Raw genomic sequence first — 20,387 nt, 5'->3', positions numbered from 1 at the left:
TCACGAAATAATTAAAATGATTGACCGTGGACAAAGTTAAAGACCAATTCTATCAATTTCAAATATCAGTGACCAAAGTTAAGAGTTATGCCAACTTCAATGACCAGTTTGGCTGAAATGCCAATCTCTAGAATTTCTGTTTTGTAGATCAGGTTTCTGGGATTTCTAGTTTTTGTTCAAGGTTTGTTGGGATTTCTGATTTTTGTTCAATGTTTGTTGGGATTTTTGGGTTTTCTTCAATTTTTTTATTTTTGTTTTTTGGGATTTCTGATATCTGGTTTTTGGAGCGTCGTCGACCGTCACAGGTCGCCGAGCCACAGAGGTAGCTGGAGCTCTGTACCGTTTCCAGAGGTTCATTGGTTATTGCGACTCAGTGCTTGGTGTGCAGGAGGGGGACATTGACATCAAATAGATTCAGGCGCTGAGGTGGGTGGGAATAGCCCGATGGCTCGGACCGTCGGTGTTGGGCCCACAAGATCGCCTAACTGATGGGCGTGGGCTAGAGATGCTTTTGTCGATTTGGGGGATTGAATGCCCCAATTGGAAGGGATGGAACTGCTCTAAACGATCAACCACCGTTAATTTATACATTGAATAATTTTTGTTATACAATAGAAAAATTATTAAAATTAAATATAAACTGACCATTTGACAAGTCTGCGTCAACGAAGTCTTTGTTTACAAATTTTGACTGGTTGAAGAGATTTTTCGGTGTTCTCGTCACACGAAGTGATACACCACGTTTTCTTATATAAATGATGAGTTATGTATGTTAAAATGTTAATAACTTAAAAATTAAAATTTTTCACCACTTACATAAAAACACGTGATGTACCATCCATGTTTCTGTCACAACTAAAAAATTTTCCAACTGGTACTTATAAAAGTCTGAGAGAGGAGCAGAGACATGGTGAACAAAAATTATAGAATGGCAAGGGTAGTGGGAAGGAAAGATGAGAAAATTCTGACAAGGCTGGCAGATGAATTCGAACAACTGGCCGCTCAGCTGAATTCTCCGGTACCAACCATGGAAATTGACAAGTTCACTCAATCCTGTCGTCTCGTTTCTCCTCTCATTCGACACTTGGGCGTCGCTATGAAGTTCGCCGACATCGAGTACTCTGCTAAGGTATTATTCATCTCTTAAACTTGATGAGAGTTTGATGCTTTTTGGCGATGGGTAGATTTGGCTTGATACCTTGTCATTTTCTTCTACATTAATCTGAATCAAGTTTCTAAAGTTTCATACAGAACTTGGGTGTTCTTTAGGGTTTTGGTGGATTGTGATTGATGAGGGGTTTGATTTCTTAAGTGTTTTTAAAACATCTGAAATCGTTTTTTATGAAAATATTTTTTAGAATCAATCCTTAAATTCGGAAAAATCACTTCAAGTGCTTCTTAGAAGAGTGATCATTCCAGAAAGCATTTCAAGTGCTTCTAAAACTCAAAAATACTTTCTCTAAAAATAGTTTTAGTCATTTTAAAAGCAATTTCAAACAAGCTCTTAAGTTATAAAACGCTCATTTTAAGACATTTTACATATTTCAAAGATGATTTTATTCATATTTTTCTTTTGATTTTGTTCAATACTTCCCTTTGATGTGAGTGTTTCTTTGGGTTTTGTGGTTATATTTTGATTAATGTGGATGTGGTTACCAGGTTAGTGGGGTGTTAAAGGCAGGAAAGTCAGTTAATACCCTAGAAGATTTGCTTGACCGTGACATACAGAAGAATACTATTAAGCACTTTAGTAGTAGCTCGAGAATGCTCATCAGAGTGAAGCGTTCGCTTGAGCTGCTTAAGATAATATTCGAGAAAATTATGGCCTCAAGGTTTTACTTATCTCAACCCTAGCCTCGATCTTCTCTTAGTTCGTTGCTTCATTGACATGTCTTATAAGATCATTTTCGTTTGCAAATACAGTTTCATCCGTAGTTGTGCTGCTACGTCCACTCATATGTTATATTTTCTCATATCCACTTGATTTATATTTCCGTTCACATGTTCTTTTTCTTTTTTCACTTGGACAGCGAAAATACTCTCATGGATCCGGTTAACACAGCATATAAACAAGTTTTTTACCCCTACTACGGATGGGCTAGTAGAAAGACTGTTGCGGGTGCACTGCAAAACCTTCCTTCAAAGTCACTGTTCTTCAAAAGGCTAAAAGTAGATGGTAAGACTATTCTAGTATGTAACTCATCATTGTCGTCATACTATCTGCTCCCAAACCAGGTTTCGATAGCTACCGTGGCCAGTTGCAGGTTCTTTCTTTCATATCCAATATAGAGAACAATTGGAAAAAAAAAATATAGAGAAGAAGAAGAAGAAAAAAATTCTTAGGTTGAGATATTGAGCATAATTAACATGAACTTACTATGAATGCTATATATGTAAATTCTAATATCAGTGACAATGAATTATGCCGAGAATATTTGGGAGGCTAGATGACTTGGTTTACAAGACATTAGACTCTCAAGGATTCTCTGTGCCCTAATGGAGTAAATATATTGGAGCCTTAACCCTATACAATCTATGAGGACCCTTATTACGTAAACACAAGATATAGAATTATTATGGGACTCTAATTGATTTAATAGAGTTTGGGCTGAAATCTTTTTCGTTAATGGGCTGGATTTGATGAAAGCCCTAGCTATAAAACAAGGTAGCAGTCCCTGCTTCCATACCAGTCGAATCTCACAAAACTACAAACCTATTTCGTTAATAGAGTCCATAGGAAGTAGAAGACTACTTCTGTTTGCACCGAGAATGGCCATGCCTGCATGTAAGTGCTTCTGCTTCGCACTGCATGTAAGTGCTTCTGCTTTGCACTGCATGCATGTCTTGGTATACTTGTTGCTTATTTGCTATAACTGTAACCCTAGTTCTATATTGATCCATGGCTATTTTAGGGTTGGACTTGATTGGTAACACAATTTGTTTGGTATTCTATTTTGTCAGAGGCATCGGCTTTTGTTCAGATGCAAATGACAGTTACTGCATTGGATCCTCTGATACACTACATTGACAACTTATTCCGTTCAAGGGAGTCAGTTCAAGAGTTACTATGCTTGCTTTGATTGATTTCATTCTTTCGCACTTTATGCATTTTTACAAGTATGCTTTGATTTCCGTATTTCATGTGTATTGTATGATTGAATATTAGTGTCACATCCTGGCCCGGGCTCCCACCACATTCCGGGCTTGACTACACCGTAGTACGATATTGTCCGTTTTGGGCTCCGACCACGCTCTCACGGTTTTGTTTCTGGGAACTCACGTGAGCAGAACTTCCCAATGGGTCACCCAACTTGAGAATGCTTGGGCCCAATTCTCGCTTAACTTCGGATTTCCGATGGAACGCGAAGCCAGTGAGCTCCCAAAATGCCTCGTGCTAGGTAGATATGAGAATATACGTATAAGACTTACATGATCCACCCGCCTAGGCGATGTGGGATGTTACATTAGTGTGATGAATCTTATAAGGAATCAGATTGTTATTTGATTTTGTTGTAATTATGATATTTTTCTTATCTTCATTGCCCCTGCCATTCCATTCCATTCTATTCCATACTTCGTGTACTGTTGGTCAACTTTTTTGAACTAGAAGGTCTGGCCACAGTTCGAAGCGTGGTAACAAGTCACCTTTTCATATTGGCCACGGGTTCTTTACCTTTTTGTCACGCTTTGGTATAACTATCCCAACAACATCCACCGTGGGTATTTTCCCTTTTCTTGTAGTGCACTTACACATCACATCTTAGGTATATGGGCTAGATTATTTGTTTTAAGTATAGGCTAAGTTGGATTAATAATTTTTGTGGTTATAGAGTATTTAGAAGATAACCCTGTATAAAATAATTAGAAATTAAGCTCTTATGGATAAGTCCGTAAGAATTCGAACCCAAAATTAAAATTTTCATTAATAGCTCGCATTTGAGTTTCACGTGTGAAGCTAAAATTGTTACTTCATTTTCCCTTTCAATTTTGGGTTGAGTTAGGGTTATGACTGGTTGTTTAAGGGTTGACGTTTGATAAAAGAAAAAAAAAAGGATAAGGGTTGGCTGTGTGCGGAAAGCAGGGAAGGTTCATGTCCCTGGTCCCATATGGTCGGGTTTTGCAGCAAAAAGGAAAGAAAATAACAAATCCAACGTTGAAGGATGGGATTATAGATATTAGCCCACCCTCATTTCAAATTCTTTCCTCTGCCCTTATATAATGACAAATGCTACGTCAATTCACGGCATGTTTTCATGGACTTTTGTGTCCAACTTGATAATTGGAAAAAGTTGTGGCTTCCTTTCATATCAAAGCACACCCGGAACGACCAATCAAAACAAGGACGACGGCAAAACAGGGGGAAGCCCTCAAGTTCAACAGCCCCCAAGCGGGTTGGCAAGTTTTGCATGCACCCCTCGGGAAACTACGTGGCGTCTTGATCCAATATAGACTGATATGTGTAAATATCTCTTTATATAGTACTGCATTATTGATTTAAAATGTTAACATAGCGCCGAACTCGGTCTAGATAAGTTCTTGTCAATTATAGGAGTAAGAAGGGATGCCATCTGATGTGGTTTTGTTCAGACAACATGTCTTGTATTTTTTCCGAAATGTATCAACCATTTACGACGTGATCCCCTGTGGATGACGTAGCTAGCCTTTCTACCACATCTTTGAATTTCAGAGTAGAATTTCAATATGAATTTTCCCTTCTGCCCATGTCATTGTCCCCAAATCGTTGTCCTGTCTTCTGGGCCAATAGGGTCTATATTCCAGAAGTTTTTGTGCTCAGGGGCATGTGGAATGACTGCTCGTGGCGGAATAGCTTGTAGATCACCATCTAGCAAGAATGCAAAGAAAGGGAAAAAATTTAGTTGTGACGGGATAGGGATGGTACACCACGTGTTTTTATGCTAGTGGTGGAAAATTTTAATTTTTAAGTTATTAACCCTTTAACACACATAACCCACCATGGATGTTTAAGGTGAGAGTTTTGAGTACATATTATATGGTGTGGTCCATGGTATAAAAAATCGATAATATCGGCGATATTTCGCCGATATTATCTTTTTTTTTGGAAGTCCGATATTTCTACACATATCCAATAGATTTTCGTCAAAATATCGAAATAATATCGATAATATCGATAATATCGCGATATTAGCGATATTATCGCGACATTGCTTGAAGGCGACGCCGATGGAGTAGACGGCGACGGCTCGACAAGGAGGAAGGCGAGGGAGGAGCAGAGGGAGACGCGGACAAGGAGGATCGCGCCGATGGGGACGACGGAGGAGAGGTAGAGGTCGCGGGACATATTGACGGGCTCGACGAGGAAGAAGGCGAGGGAGGAGCAGAGGGAGACGCGGATGAGGAGGATCACGCCGATGGGGACGACGGAGGAGAGGTAGAGGTCACGGGACGGGCTCGACGAGAAGGAAGGCGAGGGAGGAGCAGAGGGAGACGCGGACGAGGAGGATTTGAGAGATGGATCGAGAGATGAGGGAGTGAGGTGTGTCTGTGTGTGGAGGAAAGGAAATGAAAGAAATAAATAATAGAAAATGAGGGAGTGGGGTGTGTCTGTGTGTGGAGGAAAGGAAATGAAAGAAATAAATAATAGAAAATGAGGGAGTGGGGTGTGTCTGTGCGTGTGTATGTGTGTGGAAAGGAAAGAAATAATAGAAAATATGTGTGTGGAAAGGAAAGAAATAATAGAAAATGAGAGAGTAGGGTGTGTCTGTGTGCGCGTGTGTGTGTGGAAAGGAAAGAAATAATAGAAAATGAGGGAGGTACATCCCACGTGAAGAAGGACGAAAGGTAGAAGAGAAACGATGGGTGCGGCAGTATGTCAGAATTAGGGTAGATTTAAAAACTAAAATATGAGTTTTACTCGAAAGTTGTAGTAAATCATTATATATAAATGATTATGATGTGTTTAATTTTTTTTTTCATTAATTACTACATATTTTCTTCACTCACAGTGTTTGCCAGCACGCTGTATAATCAACTTAAATCAGTTAAATCCATCATGTAATGCATTTCCTTCCAATTTTTTGTGATAAACTAATAGATAATTGACTAAATAAACATCCTGCAAAGTTTCAATAAAAATTTCCAAGTTTTTCTTACAATTTCCGTGGTTTTCATGTAATTTTTATCGATATCGATATTATCCCGATATTTCCGTGTTTTCGGACTACCGATATTTCCGATATTACCGATATTTTCTTCCTTGGTGTGGTCTAAAAAAATTCATTAAATAATACCTAATAAAAAATTTAAGATCATAAAATGATTGTTTTGGTGAGATTAGGAGTATAAGAGAAGATGACAAGGGGCTAATAAAATAAAAGAAAATAAAAGAAAGAAAAGAGAAGATGGAGGGCCCATCTCAAAGAGATAAAAATGGAGGCTCTTCTTCGCGCGAACACCGAACGGAGCCTCTGCAACAAATATTTTTTTCCAGATTTCGGCGTTCTCCATATACGTCCTCCCAGCCCCTGCCAGCTCCGCCTAATTCTGTCCAGGCGTCCGTCTAATATGCTTTACGATCTTGTGACCGAATTTTAGAACAGTGAGTCCATCTACAGCTCTACAACTAGAGAGAATTATCTGAGTGAATAGCTGTGCTAACACCCCACCCCAACAGCAACCTAGTCGAAGTTCAACTGGACGGCCATGGCGGCGGAGTCTAGTTGGTGAATCAAATCTCAGATCATCAAGTTGTCAGGTATAAAGAGAAAACGCAAATGTACAACCTGTTGGAAATTATGTATTTAATTTACTTAGATTAGATATTGAGAGTGAATTACGGATGTCATTTTATTTCTAAGTTATTTTCTTAACTCTCTGTCCAGAAGAGGAGATTTAAAATTACTAATTAATTTCAAAATAACAGAATTTGAAATTATGGATTTTAATATTTTTAGAATTTGTGCGCTTTTTTATTTGTCTAATAATTTAAAAGGATAATGTTAAGGAGATTAATTTTTTAAACTAAATTTGCAAACCAATGACATGTCACTAATAAAAAATAAACATGTTAAAAAACACTTAAGTAATAATTCAATCATTTGCTTTACAAAATTAGATTTAGAATTTGATTTTCCTAACATTACCCAATTTAAAAGTATAATAAAATTTAAATAAAGAAGGTTGGTAATTGGTAAATGTGCTAGGGGCCAGGTGATAGTCTAGTGGGTGGTGACGGCGGTTTGATGATTGGTAGCGGTGTTTATAGTGGAAGTCATAGTTGTGGTGTTTACAACAATGGTGATGGGAGTGGAGTAACGGTTGCAGCAGCGGCACTAACGACGATAATGGTGGGCGTGGTGCAGGTGGTGATGGCAAGGTGGTTGTGGCATGATGGTGATAGAGTCTTGGGTAGTGGGTGTGTAAGAGTGAAGGAGATGATAACTATAACTTGTAAAAATTTAGAAATGAAACTATTTACTTGAAATTTAAAGTTGGAATTTAAAAGCCCAACCATAACCATAATATGCACTAAGTCTCTACCATCTTAAAAATGAACTCTACTAGTTCCTTGTAAATAGGTTATAGATATCTTTTTTAATGGTTGTAAATACTTAAAAATAGTAATCACGCACTCCAAATTACAATCACTAATAAACATCTTTTGTTTAGTTATATAGGCCACTAGTCGTTGTAACTCTCAGAAACTAGACATCATGGTATTCTTTTTAAGGATAAATTCAATATAAATCCAATTTTGTGATGTTATTATTAGGAATGACTAATTTCTAAAAATAGGTCCATTGATTATCTTTTTGTTAAGTCAGTGATAAAACTGAAAATTTTAAGGAATTGGAAAAATAAATTCCTTCAACTGTAGCGCATTCAGTCTCTGTACTAAATAATATACTAATGCAAGTGATTCTGTACCACAATGGTGGAAAGGTGTTATGCTCTTGCATGACTACGTGGTTCGAACTTCATCGGTATCTAATATAACATTTAACTTACTAATGCAGTAATGCTATTACTTGACTAAAAAAATATACTGATATATTAACTTTTTTGTCAATAATTTACGTATATCACGAATAAATCGTTTTTAGTTGCCTATATTATAGATATTTTTTTCTTATAATCTACCTCTTTATAATTAGTTGTATTCAATACTATCTTAAATAAATTTCGGTTGAAACATTTTATAGTCTTATTATTATTATATAAGTATGTGACAAGTAGACTCAATTTTGAAAACAAATTAGATTTTTGGACTGAATCTAAACAAACTCTTTTTAATTAGCAGACAACTAGAAAGTCCAAGTATCCTTTTTTAATTAACAGACAACTAGAAAGTCCAGTTGAAGTTTAGCTAAAATTTAATTTTGTTGTTGTTGTAGCCTATTTTATCTGACAAGGGAAAGGGGGTCGGCGGCAAGGAGAGAGATGCGTTTATAGAATTGTAGGGGAATGTGTGTTGAGAGATATATTATTCCCCCTACGTAGTGCCTTTATTTATAGTAATAAGGTAGAGAAGAAATCCTTCTCCTCCAAGGAATACAAGTCCTAATAGGAAAGAATAACTAGAATCAAATCAAATCTAGGATTTACACAATCCCACATAAACTAGGAAAGTTTACAACACTGCCCCTTGAGTGTGTAAATACTCAAGTAGATTCAGCATCATGTAGAGGTTGAGGAAGTCAACTCGTCGACACTGATTATGGGAACAACGCTTATTTTCAATAAGATATGAACTTGCATAAGGAAGTAAGTCTCACAAAAAATCCTATGGCTATGGTAAAAAACCCAAGTAGAGACAAAATCCTCAGTTTAAGGAAAAATGCATGAGAAATATAAAGTCAAAAGAAACGTCTATGAGACGTCATTAGGGATATGACCAGCCCAAGGGAGGTGCCTCGTTAAAACCTCGTTAGGTAGCAAAAACCCAATGGGAAAAATGCTCCGAATCGTAGGGAAAAAAAGTACATTAAGATCAAACAAGTATACTTTAGGATACTTCCCTTGAGTTTGACACAATTCCAAAGAGAACTAGTAATGTTACAACTCCAATTCCTTGAACAAGCTTCTGAAACATCGTCTTCGGCAGTGATTTGGTGAAGAGGTCGACCAGATTGTATTGTGAATGGATTTGATTGACTTCAATATTCTGATGCTCTTGTTGTTGATGTAAGAAGAAGAATTGTAGCGCAATATGCTTGGCGTTGTCTCCTTTGATGTAACCCTTCTTAAGCTGTTCAATGCATGCTGCATTGTCTTCATAAATTGTCATCGGGACATCTACAACGGGGTAAAGATCGCAGAAGCTTCGAATATGGCCCACTATTGCTCTCAACCAAAAGCATTCTCGAGTTGCTTCATGTAAGGTGAGAATTTTAGTATGGTTAGACGAAGTGGCAACTAAGGTCTATTTAGTTGACCTCCAAGAGATTGCGGTGCCTCAAACGGTAAGACATAACCCATTTGAGAACGTGTCTTGTGCAGATCAGATAAGTATCCTGCGTCATCATAACCAACAAGGCGAGAATCGACTCGAGAAGCAGGGGGTGCGACATCATTCAAGAATCCGTAGGGATAGAATAAGCCCAAATATGTAGTACCCCTAAGGTAACGGAATACGTCTTTAATGCCAGTCCAGTGTCTGCTTGTTGGTGCATTATTGTATCTGGCCAAAAGATTAACAGCGAAGATATGTCGGGTCTAGTGCATTGAGCTAAGTACAATAAAGTGCATATCGCACTTAGATAAGGAACTTCAAGCTCCAAAATCTCTTCATCATCTTCCTTCGAACGGAAGAGACCTCGTTTTGCATCTAGCGATCGAATGACTATATGAGTACTCGAAGGATTCACTTTATCCTCGTTAAAGCGGCGCAACACCTTCTGGGTGTAGTTTGATTGATGAATTAAGATTTCATCCGAACAATGCTCTATCTTGAGACCGAGACAATATCGAGTCTTTCCTAAATCTTTCATCTCAAATTTCGACTTCAAGTGCGTAGCAGTTCTCGCGATCTCTTCAGGAGTTCGGATAAGATTCATGTCATTGACATATACTGCAACAATCGTAAATCCGGAATGTGACTTCTTAATGAACACACAGGGGCATAGTTCGTTGTTCACATATCCTTGACTAGTCAAATACTCACTCAAACGGTTATACCACATTATTCCGGATTGCTTCAAACCATCAAGTGAATGCCTCAGCCGAATTGAGAGTGTGTTATGAGGTTTGGAAATATTTGATCTAGTCAATGTAAGTCCTTCGGGAACTTTCATGTAAATTTCCGTATCAAGATCCCCATAGAGATATGCAATTACTACGTTTATCAGCTGCATATTCAGTTTTTCGGAAACTACCAAACTGATAAAGTAGCGAAAAGTAATCATATCCATAATGGGTGAATAAGTTTCGTCATAGTCAATCCCAGGGCATTATGTGAAGCATTGTGCAACAAGACGAGCTTTGTAACGCACAATTTTGTTCTTCTCATTACGTTTTTAAACGAAAACCCACTTGTAACCAACGGGCTTCACGAGGAGTAGGAACTACAGGTCCAAACACCTTATGTTTTGCAAGCGAATTGAGTTCGACTTGGATTGCTTGTTTCTAATTTGACCAATCAATTCTACATCGACGTTCATAAACGGAATACGGTTCAATGTCATCATTCAACATGATCTCAGTAACTACTGCAAATGCAATGCATCGTCGACGATCATCTCATTTCTACACCACAAATCATCTAAGCTAGCATAATAGACCGAAATCTCACGATTCTCGAAAGAAGGATTCGTCATTTCAAGGACGTTTCCATAATCTAGAATTTCCTCATGAGTTGGATAGAATGAGTAAGCGACAATTGGATTCACAGTAGGCTCTTTAGGTGCCTGTATCATGGGTTTCCTCTTCTGGGGGTGTGAATCCTTTGAACCAAGAGGTCTGCCATACTTTTGTGTAGGGGTAGATGATTGGCTAGCTTCTAATGTACGTGGATCAGCCAAAGTGGTGTCCCGGGCCTCCATGAGAGAAGTCCGTATTACATTTGGTACATCTATCTTTGCAGGCGTATTTGCAATTGGAATATGTGATCTTTGCAGTTGAAAGCATCTGGCATGCTCTAAGTTATGCTCTGGAGATCTAATATGCACTACACTTTAGTTTCAGACTAAGTGGTGAGAGGATCTAAATGAGACAAAGTGGGAGTCGTCCACGATAATTCGTGTCGTTATTCAGGAACGTTGACATTCTTATCTCCCCCTAACGACGAGAAGATTGTCTCATAGAAGTGACAATATGCAAAATAAACGGTAAACAGATCATTTGTCAAAGGTTCTAAGTAACAAATGATCGAAGGAGAATCATATCCAGCATAGATTCCCATCATTCTCTAAGGCCCCATTTTTGTATGTAAGGGCGGCGAAATCAGCATATAGACCACAACAAAAAATGCGCAGATACAATATGTCGAGTTTGTATTTGGTAACCAACTAAAGGAAGCTATATGATTTTGTTGCAACAGACCTTAGACAAACTAACTTAGCTGCGTGCAATATTGCATGGCCCAAAGCAGCGATTATGAGCTTGGTACATATGACCAACGTTCGAGCAATCATTTGTAAGCACTTAATGAATGCCTTTGCTAGGTCGTTCTTGGTGTGAACATGGCGTACAGAATGTTCAACTTCAACCCCAACCGACATGAAATAGTCATCAAAAGTTTTAGATGTGAATTCTCTAGCATTATCCAATCGAATATATTTGATCGGATAATCAGGGTGGTGAGCCATAAGCTTGATAACCTGAGCCAACAGTTTGGAGAATGCAGCGTTCCTTGTGGACAACAAGCACACATGTGACCAACGTGTGGAAGCATCAACCAAAACCATAAAATATCTAAATGGTCCGCATAAAGGGTGAATCGGTCCACATGTCCCCATAAATCCGTTGTAGAAAAATGGGAGAATTCGAACGAATCTTGTTATAAGAAGGCTTAATGATAAGCTTTCATATGGAGCAGGTTTGACATGTGATTCCTTGAATCGAACCTAACCTTCGGGTTAGTGGATACCCATGTAATGATTTGAGGATACGGCGCATCACTATTCACCCAGGATGTCCCAAACGATCATACCAAAGTGTAATTTCATGTGCAGTACCAGAGGTAGGGCTAGCCACATAGTGGCATTCTATGGGGCGTATGGTCGTAGTATACAGACCACTCAAGACATGCTTAATCTTCTCTAGAATATACTTCTAGCCATATTCGTAAGATGTTATGCATATAAATTCAACTCTATTTTCTACGTGATAATTGTTTTCTCTAATATCCTTGAAACTCAACAACGTTCTTTCGGAACGTGGAGAATAAAGTGCTTCATCAATGGTCAAGATTGTACCATTGTACAACATTATACGTGCCTTATCGTATCTTTCAATCAGGTTGGATGGCCTGAAAGGGTTGTCAGATGTGCATTCTTAGGTATAAAGTTAGTGAAATAGATGCGTTCATGCAAAACAATGTGCGTGGTTGCATTATTTGCCTGACAACTAACTTCCTCACTAGTCATACCTAGAATGAAAAATTAATTTGAATTGGTCACATGCATAAAAGTTCTTAAAAACAAATATCCATTCAAAATAATTTCATTTATTCAAGGATGGTAATTAATTAAAAACTTAATATCCAAAAACAAATCACCAACAAATAATCCAAGCATAAAGTAAAAAATTGTTCAAAATTCAACTAAAAAACAAGGGGGGTTTAGCCGCATCATGTGGAATTCGGCCCCAACATCTTATTTCAACTAACAAATAGTTTATGTCTAAGATACTAATCTTCCATAGGGGTGGTATCTTCTTGAAAGTAAGAAACCTTCATCTTTGTAATCTCCGGTTCGTCCACTTGCATAAAGTGTGATTCAAATTTCTTATGACGAGAATGATATTCAGCTACAACCTTATAGGGAGCTCGGCAAACACTGGACCAATGGTCATTTGAACCACAGTGATAACACATATCTGCATCCATGGTTTCAAGTGCTTTACCCTTATTCTTGAAGTTCAGGGCATTGGGAGCGAGATTTGGGCGCTTATGGGCTTTGTTTCCTTTCTTAAGTGGGCCTTGACTCTGTCGACCTTGACGGGTTGGCTTCTGACCGCCCCTACCAAGCCTCTTTTGGCGTTTTAGGCGTTGGTTTGTGCTATAGTGTGCTTCAAGCACAACAGTCGCCCAGTAAGTCAAGCTTGATGATTCTTCATCAACAACTGATTTTGTTTTTCAGCGAGAAGTAAAATAGAGATCAAATCCGAAAACTTTAGTGAACTTCTGAGCTCAATAATGTTGCTGCAGGACAATATTAGTAGCAGAGAAGGTCGAATAGGTCTTCTCTAAGAGATCCTATTTGGTCAAAGTTTCATTACAAAACTTGAGAAGTGATTGGATTCGACAAACTTCAAAATTATATTCATTCACAAACTTAAAGTCTTAGAAGCACAAATGTTGCCAATCATGTCTTTCTTTAGGCAATAAGATGTTCTTTTGGTGATCAAAACGATCAGCCAAAGCGACCCATAGTGTTCGCCAATCCTTCTCAGCAAGATATTTAGTTTGTAGAGCGTTATAAATGTCATCGGATGAAGATCATAGCGGTGGCTTTCTCAGCTTTGCCAACCAGATTGTCCGTCTCATCTTCAATGGTAGGACGCAAATTCTTTGCAGTGAGGTGGAGTTTCACATCTTGGACCCACTTGAGGTAGTTCCTTCCAGTTCAAAGTGGTGAAGTTGAGTTTGTTCAAATTGGACATGTTCCTATCACAAAATAGATGGACAAGATGTGGTTAGTGTAATGGAGAAAAATCAATCCATTCACATATGAGTAGAACATTCTAGTTCTAATAGACATGTATTGGTTTAAATTTGCATGAAAAACTTCGGGTTTTCATGGGTGATGTTTCTAATGAAAAACTTCAGGTTTTCAAACAATGCATTTTTATAGAAACTTCAAGTTTTGAAGTAATTATGAACTTCAGGTTCTTATGTTCCTGCAGGCAAACACAAATATATACACATAAATATGCAACAAGAAAATATGCAAATAGAACTTAAAATCTATAATTATAATTGAATTAATTATTTGGACTTTGGGCCAAATTTAAAGTGAGGGAGAAAAATATAAAAACTCATTGGGCCTAAAATAATTAGGCAATTAAACTCAGGGTCCAAAATAAGGCTAAAGCCCACGGGTGGGCTAATCAAATAGGTGTCGTGCGTCCCAAGCCCAAATATTGGGCAGGTTTGGTCTTGGGCCAATCATGCAGGCTGTCCCAACATCACAAAATAAGTGGGTTGCATGTGCAAGCCCAAAATAGGGGCCCATGAAGGGCACTAATCAGTTGTGATGCAGACACGGGAGCATAGATACTCCAGTGAAGTTGGGATCCGGTGCAGTACACACACACACACACCAGTAGAAGCTAGGATTCTATGTGACGCAATGCATGAGAGAAATGGTAAGAGCCTAGATGGGCTCAACTGGTTCTCGGGCCGGGTTATTACCAAAGCCCAAAAGGCTGGTGATGTGGGTCAAAACTCTCGACACAAGCAGGCCAAAAAATAAGGTTACTGTGCGAATGGACCGAATGGAATTTGTGGCCCGTTAGGGCTCGAGTGGGACCTTCAAGCCACCCTAGCGGCACTGGATGTGCGGATCTACAGAAGCTGGTTGACGGCACCGCTTTAGGCAGTGTTCCATGGTCAGTGCAAGCCGTTGGTTCATCGGAGAACCAAAATTGAACAATGGAAGTGGAATCTCAATGTCCATGGGGGAGGAACCAAAGGGATTCGATTAAATCTGATTAAAAACTCACGAAATTCTTCTGGAATTTCAAAAAATCATTGGTGAAAACGATGAGTTTCGTCCAAATCACACGACTGCCGATCGTGTTTCGTCTGAAAAATCGACGGGGAAAGCCTGGGCTTTAGGTCGAGGGTCGAGAAGAAATCATTCTCCTCCAAGGAATAGAAGTCCTAATAGGAAAAAATAACCATAATCAAATCTAATTTAGGATTTACACAATCACACATAAACTAGAAAAGTTTACAACAGTTGCTTATATTATAGATATTTTTTGCTTATAATCTACCCCTTTATAATTAGTTATATTCAATAGGGGTGTGATATCCACACACTCTTTTTTACTTCTCCCACATTTTTTTTTTGTTTTTGATCGTCGGATCGGATGAATTGAAGAAGATCAATGGACATAAATTAACAAGGTATGTGTGAGAAGTAAACAAGAGTGTGTGGATAGCACACCCCTATTCAATACTATCTTAAATATATTTCGGTTGAAATATTTTTAGTCTTATTATAATTTAGGTATGTTACAATTAGACTCAATTTAGAAAACAAATTAGAGTTTTGGACTGAATCTAAACAAACTCTTTTTAATTAGCAGACAACTAGAAAGTCCAAAGTATCCTTTTTTAATTAACAGACAACCAGAAAGTCCAGTTGAAGTTTAGCTAAAATTTAATTTAACTTCAAAATAGGAAGGATGAGAGAGATTTTTAGTGTGAAGAGAAAATGGCTGATGCACAGTGCATAAAGTGACATAATATAACTGGTTGAAAATTTGAAAATAAAAAAATTTATAATCAATTGTATTATGACGCTTGGTACCCGGGCATGCTCTCGGCAAACTGAAAATTTCTCGAAGAATGATTAGAGATGCTCGAAAGTGTTTAAAGAGTCCGTTCCCAGTCCTACTCCAAAAACTACAAACGAAAAAAAAAAAATTAGTTGGATTCTTTTCTCTGCTGATCCTTCGTCTACCTTTTCTGTTATCAGACATCAGAAACTAAGCCTAACCATCCTCTCATAGTCATTGAGATTCGTCCGAGGCACAAAACGTTCTCAAAGTCTGTACCAGTTGAAGCTAAAGAAGATCCAGGTTAGTCATCTAGTTGTCAAAGTCCTACGTAGTTTTTCTCCGTTTTCGGTGATACCTATTCATTGTTTGAACTTTGAATCTTACAATTTTTTTTCTCTGTTAATTTTTTTTTTTAAAAAAAGGACAGGTATGGAAATTGTTAGTTCCGTACTACAAGTTGGTGAGTTGTTATGGAATCCAGTGAAGCGTAATGTGGGTTACTTGGTGCATTACAAGAGGCACATACAGTCTCTTGAAGTTCTGGTAGAAAAGCTTGAGACCACGAAGAATGATTACCAGCGAAGCGTGGATGCGGCGTTAATGAATGGAGACGAAGTTAGGTCCGAGGTTCAAAAATGGCTCAAGGATGCTGAAAAGGCCATAATCGATGCGAAAAGACTGAATAATGAAGCCGGAGAAAACAAAACATGTCTTGGTGGCTGCTGCCCGAATTTGAAATGGCGTTACACTTTAAGCAAGAGAGCAGTTAATGAGACAGAAGAATTGAACAAGATTAAAGAAGAGAAAAGGTTTGAAACAGTTTCGCTTCAAGTTCGCCGACCCGTTGAGTTTGAGTCCACCATGTCAACAGGAGATTTCGAAGCATTTGAAGCAACAAGGCAAGCCATGGATGGGGTCATGAAGGCGCTGAAAGATGATAACATCACTGTCATCGGGGTTCATGGAATGGGAGGCATAGGCAAGACAACCATGGTGAAACATGTTGGTGTGCAAGCGTGTAAAGACAAGCTCTTTGATCATGTTATTATGGCTGTCATTTCCCAAAACCCAAACCTGGTAAAGATTCAACAACAGCTTGCTGAAATGCTCGCCTTGAATTTGAATGAGCAGACAGAAATAGCCAGAGCAGCTAGATTGAAGGAGAGAATAATGAGAGGTAAAAAGATCCTTATAATTTTAGATGACATTTGGAGGACAATAGATTTGTCTCGCATAGGGATCCCCGATCATTGCGAGCTCCAAAACTGCAACTCCAAAGTCCTACTCACCACAAGGATATGGAATGTATGTCATGCCATGAAGAGCCAAGAAAAGATCCATCTCGATATCCTTTCAGAAGAAGATTCTTGGGCCTTGTTTGTGAAGAAGGCAAACAGGTCTTTTGAATCAACCAATTTATGTGACATAGCAAGGAAGGTAGCCAGAGAATGTGGTGGTCTCCCAATTGCTTTGATTGCAGTTGCAAGAGCACTCGGAGATAAGGACTTGGAAGAATGGAGAGAAGCAGCTCGACGACTAGAGATGTCCCAAACTACCAACCTTGATGACGAGGAGGATGTGTTCAGATGTATAAAGCTGAGCTACGATTACTTGAAAGGCAATGACGCGAAGTCATTTTTCTTACTTTGCTGCTTATTCCCGGAGGACTCTGATATCCAAATCGAAGACTTGCTGAAGTATGGTTTTGGGAAAGGATTGTTTCGAGATGCCAATTCAATGCAAGATGCCAGAAGCACAGCACATTTGGTGGCCAAGTACCTTAAAGCTTGTAGCTTGGTTTTGGATGGTGAACAAGATGGATGTGTAAGAATGCATGATGTGATTCGGGACATGGCAATGCGAATTGCATCATCTGGGGATGGCCAAGGATTTTTCGTAAAAGCTGGCTGCCACTTAAAGGATTGGCCAACGAATTCACTTGAAGACTACTCTGCAATCTCCCTAATGGGGAATGAAATTTGCAATCTTCCTGACGAGTTGGTATGTCCAAAACTCCAGATTTTATTACTACAGTCAAATTTTGAAGTACAGGAGATCCCAGAAGATTTTTTCAAAAGCCCAAATGCATTAAGGGTATTCGACATAAGTAGTACCGAAATTTCTTCATTACCATCATCATTTAATCTCTTAACCAAGCTCCAAACGCTGCATCTAGATCGTTGTCAGTCAATAACGGATGTATCAATTCTCGGAGAACTGAAAAAACTGGAGGTTCTTAGTTTGAGAGAATCTGGTATTGAGGAATTGCCGGAAGAAATTGGACATTTGACCAATTTAAGGATGTTGGATCTCACTATGAGTACCTACATTGCAACAATTCCATCCAAAGTGATATCGCAGCTGTCCAAATTAGAAGAACTATACATGCAACTGAGTTTCGCTGATTGGGGCAAGAAAGTTGAAGGAGAAGATGACAAAACTAATGCTAGTTTTGATGAGCTAATTAGCTTGTCTTCCTTAAACATTTTGAAGGTTGACATATCTGATGCAGAATGCCTTCCGAAAAATGTAGGGTTCCTTCGAAATTGGGTAAATTTCGATATATGTATCAGCAGAGACCCAGTTCATCGGTCCATGAATGTCCACTTATCAAAGAATATTGTTACTCCATATTCAAGAGCCTTGTTTCTGGACACATCAATCAATACACTGCCGGATTGGTTTAACACCACAGTTACGGAGAGAGTGGAGAAAATAATCTACTTGGAGCCTAGAAGTTTAACTGACATTCTTGTGGAGTATGATCATGGGAAGTTACATGGACTCAAGTTTTTGCATCTCCAAGAGTGCCGTGAGATAGTAACTTTGATAAACACAGTAACCAGGGTTCCAAATAAGCCTGTGCTCGAGAGCTTGGAAGAGTTGCATGTCTTCTGCTGGGACTGCTTGCAACAGTTATGTATTGGTGAATTACTGCCGGGGTCGCTTGGAAATCTCAAGTTCTTGGAGGTGGAGCAGTGTGAAGGTGTGGCGGAGGCACTTGTTCCATCTAATCTGTTGCAGAGACTACAAAATCTTGAAGTACTTATTGTATGTGCCACTGGTATCGATTATATATTCAAATCTCAAGGGCTTGAACAAGGAGAAACGGTCTTGACAAAATTGGGAGAGATGAAACTGGAGAATCTACCGGAACTGACAAACATATGGAACGGTCCTTCTCAGCCTGACATGTTTCATAATCTTAAATCTCTGACGATTTCCAAGTGCAAGAAATTGAAAACTCTCTTCACATTCGATGTAGCTCAATGTCTGCGGCAATTGGAAGAGCTTTGGGTGGAGGAATGTCATAGCTTAGACAAACTTTTCGGCCTAAGCGAGGGATTTATAGTGCAGGATTACGAGATCATTTTTCGACAACTAAAGAACTTAGCATTGCAAAGTCTTTCATCGCTGACAAGCGTCTCCGCTGGAAGTGCTAGACTTTTGTTCCCTTCACTGGAATACTTGCATGTGCTTGACTGCCCCCGGTTTTTAACCTCTACTTCTGACTTCCACAGCAAGATGCAAGTCCAACTAAACAATGAGCAACATTTCCTCTTCCTAAGGAAAAGGTACACCTGTTTCATGCGTAAATTTCATTTGTCTTTTCTTTTTCATTGTATTTTCTCTATTTCCTTCAAAGGAAATGGCTAAAATTATCACAAATCAAATACCAATGTTGAACTGATCAAAATTAAAATTATCGACAACAATCAATCAATGAGAAATGTTAATGAGATTCTCTCAAATGTAAGACTCTTTGTCACATCATAATTTTAGCACAATGTTTTATAATATTGGCACGAGAATTGGCAATAGCAACGAGTTCATGGAAAGTCTCAATTTTGAGAGAACCCCCCTTCATCAATCAATTATTGACATTGAAATTTGAAAATAAATTGAAAAAGGGTCCAATTAATGATCTGCAGCAACATTACTAATTGTCATTTACATACATTCAAATCTTTTCTTTTAAAGCAATTGAGTAACTTATTATCATAATGCAGCTAGTTTGTTTATCTTTTTCTTTGAATTTCTTTTAAAGCTTGAAATTACAGAAACAGTTATAAATTTGTTTGGAGAGCAAAAACCAAAGCAAATTGTTGACTTATACTTCTCCTTTATTTTGAATTGACCAAAAGGTTGTGGGAGCAGAGGTAATTAATTTTCCTGGAAGAAGAAGCTGATGATAAAAGCAAGAGGAGATTTTTCAGGTTCCACAAGAAGAGTAGTATTACAATATCTGGGAGACTAATTTACCATATTTCCACATACGAGCTATAATAGCAGTGTCATGTTATTTACACACTGATCCAATTTCCTAAAGTACAAACCACAAGGTTCTTGTGCAGAGGTAAAAACAGATCTGAATACGAACATTGAGGGTGCGTTTGTTGCATCAGACTATTTTAAATTGAAATTGCTTCACGAAATAAGCTTGACTGATTTAGTAAAGCGTTTTGTACAGTATCAGACTAAAAAATAAAATAATTAATAAAATCTAATATTATATTATTCAATTCATATGTATTAATATTTTATTAGTAATTTATCTTCTTTTTATTGGAAATCTATTCCTTTCTCTCTCGAAACATCTCTTCTTTTATTATTTTGCACATGCCCAAATCGGAAAAGTTGTTAAATGTTCTACATAACTGCTTAGAATTTTGTACTTACTCAAAGCAAGAAATGAAAGCACAATCAAACCTATCAATGGCACAGTTCCATAGCCGAAT

General features: G+C 38.2%; 2 protein-coding genes across 3 annotated transcripts; both read left to right on the top strand.

The window, feature by feature from the left end:
• The first annotated feature begins 897 nt into the window (after positions 1–897).
• On the top strand, positions 898–3,539 carry LOC126589259 (accelerated cell death 11-like). Its single transcript, XM_050254510.1, has 4 exons — positions 898–1,129; positions 1,660–1,832; positions 2,031–2,176; positions 2,962–3,539. The coding sequence occupies exons 1-4, from the start codon at positions 908–910 to the stop codon at positions 3,078–3,080; spliced, it is 660 nt and encodes a 219-aa protein (XP_050110467.1). The 5' UTR covers positions 898–907; the 3' UTR covers positions 3,081–3,539.
• A 2,690-nt stretch (positions 3,540–6,229) lies between these two features.
• On the top strand, positions 6,230–20,171 carry LOC126589248 (disease resistance protein At4g27190-like). 2 transcript variants are annotated; one of them, XM_050254483.1, is made up of 4 exons: positions 6,230–6,733; positions 15,846–15,948; positions 16,076–19,223; positions 19,794–20,171. In XM_050254483.1, exons 3-4 carry the CDS (start codon positions 16,078–16,080, stop codon positions 19,810–19,812), a joined length of 3,165 nt encoding a protein of 1,054 aa, XP_050110440.1. In that variant the 5' UTR covers positions 6,230–6,733; positions 15,846–15,948; positions 16,076–16,077; the 3' UTR covers positions 19,813–20,171. The 2 variants fall into 2 exon arrangements, with proteins under 2 accessions (XP_050110440.1, XP_050110441.1); XM_050254484.1 differs by having other exon boundaries at positions 16,071–19,223.
• The last annotated feature ends 216 nt before the right edge of the window (positions 20,172–20,387 follow it).

The sequence above is a fragment of the Malus sylvestris genome, chromosome 11 (genome assembly GCF_916048215.2).
Source record: "Malus sylvestris chromosome 11, drMalSylv7.2, whole genome shotgun sequence".
NCBI lineage: Eukaryota > Viridiplantae > Streptophyta > Magnoliopsida > Rosales > Rosaceae > Malus > Malus sylvestris.
This window is presented reverse-complemented; position numbering and strand designations above follow the sequence as displayed.